The 6,292-nt window shown below is 40.6% G+C and overlaps 1 protein-coding gene across 1 annotated transcript; it reads left to right on the forward strand.

Annotated features, from left to right (window-relative positions):
- The first annotated feature begins 2,669 nt into the window (after positions 1 to 2,669).
- On the forward strand, positions 2,670 to 5,888 carry LOC121958132. The gene is made up of 2 exons (XM_042507002.1): positions 2,670 to 2,917; positions 5,306 to 5,888. Exons 1-2 carry the CDS (start codon positions 2,670 to 2,672, stop codon positions 5,886 to 5,888), a joined length of 831 nt encoding a protein of 276 aa, XP_042362936.1.
- Positions 5,889 to 6,292: the final 404 nt, after the last annotated feature.

The following is a 6,292-nucleotide window of genomic DNA, read 5'->3' on the forward strand; positions in this document are numbered from 1 at the left end:
CGCTGTGACTGTAGGCTGACAGAAATGACAGTGAAAGTGCGGCCGGTGATGTCATTAACCCTATAAAACTGGAGCAAATTTCTTTAAAAAATGGAAATAAGGCAAACTTAAGAAATGAACAAAAATAAAGCCTATCAGGCAATTAACTGAACATTAACACTAAAAAGCAGAGTTGAGGGAAAGAAAACACAAAACAAATTAGAAAAAGTGTTAAATTATCATTTATTAAATTTAATTTTTGTGTAACAATTTTTATCATATAATTTAAATATTTTTTTTTTTTCCCCTTTTTTCTTCAGATAATTTTCCAGTCATTTTCTTGCTCTTTGCTCATTTTCTTGTCTTTTACTAATTCTTGCTTCTTGCCTTCATTGCCACGTTTTTCAAAGAAATCAAACCATTTTGCTCGTGTTTCAAAGGTTTACATACTTGTGTTAAGTGTCTGATCACAGTATAAGAAAACTGATGATCCAGGTTTCAAAAGGGTTAATCTATAGCTACCACACTGTTTAAACAAAGTTTACTTCATAACAAGAAGTTAAAGCAAAAACTGTCTATTTTTACTTTAAAGTAGCAGTAGTAGTAGTAGTAGTAGTAGTAGTAGTAGTAGTAGTAGTAGTAGTAGTAGTAGTGTTCTGCTCTTTATAGCATAATTACATATTAAAGTTGCATAAAATGGGGACTTACAAAGAACTTAGTGATCCAAAAAAACAGTTTAACTGGATTTAGTCGCACTGATGATGTATTTTACACACTTAAAGGTCCAGTGTTTAGGATTTAGTGACATCTGTTGGTGAAGAACTGGCTACTGTAGAAACATGGCAGACTGTGGATCCACTCCAGTTGTAGTTATAAACTGCTCTTTCTAAGGTTAAAAAACCAATAACTCTTATTTTCAGGTCAGTATAATCTCATTATTTATCATTTATGGTGATAAATGCTCCTGAATCCGACACACTGGACCTTGAAAAGCTCTAAGCAGTTGATTAACTACCTCCTCGGCGGCCTGACTCGCCTCAGTGCTCCGGCTTTGAAGCCCGTCCGGTTACAATTAAGGGTAAAGGTGCAGTGTTTCCGCCGCTGGATCACACTTGTATCTTGAGGTCTTGGCTGTCAACCCTGGAGGAGGTCCAGGCCGGAGCGAGGAAGGCGATATGGAGCAGCCTGACTGACTGAGGGAGGCCGAATGTGGGTCAGTTTGACGTTGGCTCACCTGAGCTGCACTCAGGTACGATAACACTGTAAACAGGCTGTTAGCAGCCAGAAACACAGACAGGTGACAAATTAAAGGAAAAAAACGTGAACCTAAAACCAAACGATCCAGTTCAGAGTGTTTGAGTGGCACAAAAACATTTTGGTAAAACTTAAATTCTCAGTGAAAACGAGGAAAAGATATTTAGTTTACTGGATTGTATTTTCCTGAATGTCTGGAAAGAATATATTATTTATTATCGCAGGTAAAATACAGATAGTGTTAAGTAGTATAGTTTTGATTAAATAAATTTATTGTCTTTTTGTCAGTTAACAGGAGCAAATACAGTGTTGCCAAAGACCAGACTTTTAAATAAACTGTTTTTAATATTGGTACTTACAAACAAGAAAAGTATTTGGAGAAGAAGGGAATAACAGTTGGGAATGTACGAGCGAAGAGACATAATTGTAGGATTTAGTGGTTAGCGGTGAAACTCTCATGTGCCAGGTGTGTCGAAAAAATACAGCTGCCAACGCAAAAATGTGAATGCACCTGAACGGGAAAAAATTAGCAAGACATTTGCAATAAGTACAAAACAATTACTTGAAAATTGTTTAAAAAGAGATTTTTTTAAAAATTAAAGTAGTTAAAACTTATTACAATTTGGTAGCATAGTTTTAAATATGTAATTATGATAATTCCTTTTAAATATTTTTTTCCAGACATTTTCCCAAAACGTTTTTAAAATAATTTTGTAATTTTTTTGCAATTTGCGGACCATTTCTTACTAAGTTGCTCATTGCATTTTTTTTTCCATGTTTCTGAAAGAAATAATACCACTTAGCTCTGGGCTCAAAGGTTTAAATACATGTGAAATGCATCTGAAAGCAGCACAAAAAAAGTGATGTCACTCCAGGTTTCAAAGGGTTAAGCTGCAGGAAACCTGCAAGCAGCAGAAGAGACAGGTGTTTTTTTTATTTCACTGTAAATTTTCACATTATAAAGTGTTATCTAATCCTGTATGAGCTCACAGAAAGACAGACAGAAAGTTTCAGATGTGTTTCGGTTAAAAACCTCTAACACGCTGAAGTGAGGGTGTTTTTATTTGAAATTCACTGTATCACGTCGCCGTTTCCTGGCCTCTGTTTGCCACCTGCTCCCTCCCTCTGTAAGCCGACCTGGGGGAGAGGGAAAGGGAGAGAGGGAGAGGAGGCGAAGGAGGTGGTGTCCACCTGACCATCTGCAGCCATGCATCATTGATGGACATGCATCATTGATGGCGTCCGCTGCCCACAGGTGGAGCGGTACAACCCCCTCTGCATTCACCCCCCGCGGCCTGCAGGCACACATCCAGGTCTGTGCAGCATCTATCTGATACCTGAAGTCACTACATGTGTGGCAGGATTCATTTAGTTTAACTATCAGAGGACATTTTTAGGTGAATTCCTGTCCAGGTGTGTCTCAAACTCGGACACCGATGAGTGGCCCCGCCGGAGCTGCTCCCCCGACGGTCGTGCTGGGCCTGGGTCTGGACGTCAGCGGACGGTGGCATCAGAGAGCCGTCCAGAAGAGCCGAGACCTGGTCCAGACGTACCTGCTCAGCAGCTCTGTGCGCCCTCCACCCACAGCAGGAGGGGCCTGGGGGACCCGGGCCCCCGTCAGGCTGCCCTCACTGGTCGCCACAGCCAAGGGGCCCCGCAGGAGGAGCAGCATGGCCCGTCTCAGGTAAGATGCACATCAGACTTTAAGGATCAGGTGGGTTCAGTTCTTATGTGGCCCCAGTTTGCATTCAAGTCACCAAACTGAGCTTCTGTTTCTCTCAGTAATGTCTTTTTTTTCATCTCAGCAATACTCACAGCTGCTTTTATTTCCAAAATCCTCAAAGACTCTTTTAACCACCTGAAAGAGAAAAAAAAATCTGTTTCCATGTTTGTTGTTTTCAGTTTGCAGCTGTATTTCCTTTTCAGATAGCCAGAAAAGACAGATCTCTTAACTCTTTGAAACCTGAGTAAATTGGCCTGATTTCATTCAAAAATATGAAAAAAAGAGGCAATAAGAAACTGGAAACTTGAAAAAAATTCAAAAAGTTACAAGAACATTATCTGGAAAAAAAGCAAAAATAGGAGGAAAAAAGTAAACTATAGAAAAAATAAATGAAGGCTGAATATTCTCATTCAAATCAACAGAGCTGGATGGTCGGAGCGGCGGACTAACTTCCATATAAATCCTGTTTATCATTTTATTTAAATGTGAACTTAAATCTAATAATATAACATGAAACATAAACAGTAAAAACTAGGAATTATTACCAATAATCAATGATTGATTAATCGGTCAATTAAAATTTAATTGAACATTTGAAATTTAAAAATGAAAAAAAAAATGTGTGATGCAAATTTATTTTAGTATATTTTGGTATTTTATATAACGATTAATCTAGAAAACATTACACAGCAAGTCTTTGCTGCGTATAATATCATTTAAAATGTTTCAGATAGGTGGATAGGATATATTTACAGGAGTTATTTCATCCTGGTGTCTTTTTTTTAATTTGTTTTTATAAATGCTCATGTTTTGTCATTTTTATTTATCTCTTTGAGACCTGAGAAAATTGACTTCATGTCTTTCAAAAAGGTAAAAGGCAAAAGAAGAATGAATTTATCTCATATTTCAAAGGTGTAAATAGTTATGAACATGTGACGAAAAGTGATAATTAAAATATTAAAGAATAATTAGTTGTATGTTTGTGTGGAGCTTTTTCTCCATCCTGAGAGTTTAAGGATCGTTTACAGACTGATGCACACGATTTACAGCAATAAAACTTGACTTTACAGAGAACATTTACATATGTACATATGAAATGACTTAAAAATAACATCAAATCATCTTTAAAAAATGAGAAAAAACACAGGCGAGCCGCTGCTAAAGGACACCAGGTGCAGATCCTGCAGCAGCTGCAGCGTCACTGTCGTTCTGAATGTGATTAATCACCTGTATGTCATCTCCACTCTCACATCTCCACGTCTCTGTTCATTTCAGCAAAAGTGCCTGTCAGAGCTTCAACGCTTGACGAATTACAGTGTAATTGTTTCCTCCCTGTCCGTCCCAATTTGATAGCATAATGTGGGCCACTTCGGCGCCCCCCCCTCGGTTTGCTTTGAGTACAGGAGGCCAGGGACCGCCCAGTGTGTCATAAATCTCAGGTGTGGAAGCCGATCCGTCGCCTGGTGCAGCACCCACACTGGCTTCACTCACAGGAGGGGGAAACCTGAGCAAGGCACACACACACACACACACACACACACACACACACACACTTTAAGCTCTTAAACACACACACAAACACACGTCGCTCACTGTCTTACGGAGGATTTGATGACCTCCATTTGCACAAGCAGAGCAGATTTTGTTTTTTCAATTATGTCTTTTATTTTCAGCATTTAACCACTGACAAAAATGTTAAACATAATACAGAAACAATAGCAGTAATCAATGACAATGAAATTAATGAGTAAAATATTTAAAAATAAATGAGTAAATAAATAAAATAATTTCTTGCAGTTTATGGGGCAGCTCTTGCTCATTTCATTTACCCCCATATTTTTAAAAGAAATTTAATTAAGTTAATTTGCTTGGGTTTCAAAGGCTTAAATAACATGTGAAAGGCTAAACAGTAAAGAAATCCAGGCGCGCCAAAAATGTGAAAAACATGAAAAATTAGGAGGAATTTCATGTTTTTAGAGCCCTGATGAAGACTGCTGTTTGTCAAAACATGTTTTTTAATGATTTAGCCACAATAACAGAGGCTTTTTATGTAATTCCTCCTTGTTTTTCACACTTTTGGAGTTCCTGGATTTCCTTCCTGTTTGTCCTGTTGGTTCCTGTTTTTCGTGAGCGCCCGACAGTTTTTCACCTTTTTATTTAAACTCTGCAGAGCAACCAGTCCTCTCTTTGTGAAAGTTGTCCGAACACCAGGAGACCGGTGTCAGTCCAGGTTTCAAAGGGTTAAAGCACTGCTGTGCCTGAGATCAGCCTCACAGTGCTGCTGGTGTGGCTTTAATTTAACCCCTGAGGGTGTTTTTGCTGATAAACCCTCCGTCTCTGTCTCCACAGCCTCAGCGAGCCGTCTCTCTTCACCCCGAATGACAACATCTTATTCGAGGGATTCTCCAGCAGCCGTCGCCGCAGTGTTTTACAGAAGCGACCTCCGCCTCCTCCTCCGTTCTCCAAGTCATCAGTCCCTCTCCCCTGCAAGACCTGCCTCCCATTCGGGACCAGCCAGACCCACCAGAACCAGGTCCAAAGCTCCAGCAGACCGGCCTACATTCACTTTTCCCAGGCCATCCAGCCGGGCTCCAAACCAAAACCAGTGAGACGGCATTCGCACAACCCGGCCCTGAGCGCAGAGACGGTCCAGGGTGACCTCCGACCTTCAGTGGTGCAGTATCGTAACTCGCCGTCTCAGGGGGAGCCTCTGTCTGTGGTAGGGAAGCCTTGTCTCCCGAGCTGCGGTGAGCGTCCCGCTCTGGCTGCAGGTCCAGGTCGCACGCAGCTTCACGTGTTTCTGCCCACAGAGGCTGAAGGAGAGGAGGTGGACAGTGAGTCTGTGGACGAAGGCTTCATGGACGAGTTGGACAGTAAGATAACGTCTCTGAAGCTCCAGCAGGGAGCACCAAAGACACTGACGTACCACTAAGACAACGTCCACTGTGGTAGCACTGTATGACCAATACTACATGGACGGCCCTGTCCACAGGCATTCTGCGTTGTTCAATTTTTTTTGGCTTGATTCCTTTGTTCAAATCGAGGTAAATCTCAATGTAAGTTTGGGGAAAGTCCTGCTTTGACATGACAATGTTCCTACGAGTCAGATCCGTAAAGACATGATGTCTTGATTTTGGTGTGGAATAACTTCAGAGCTCTGACTTCAGCCCCGTCCGAAATTTAAGAAGAACTGGGATGCTGAATTTAAGTCTGACTTTAACGCCTACCTGTACTGCTGGACCTCACTAAAACTCATTTTCCATCAAAAAATTAGTGTGCACACGGGTTTTTTAAACACTATTGATTATATAATGCTTTCCCCATTGCCAGTAGAGC

This window comes from Plectropomus leopardus, chromosome 18 (assembly GCF_008729295.1).
Source record: "Plectropomus leopardus isolate mb chromosome 18, YSFRI_Pleo_2.0, whole genome shotgun sequence".
NCBI classification, from domain to species: Eukaryota; Metazoa; Chordata; class Actinopteri; order Perciformes; family Serranidae; genus Plectropomus; species Plectropomus leopardus.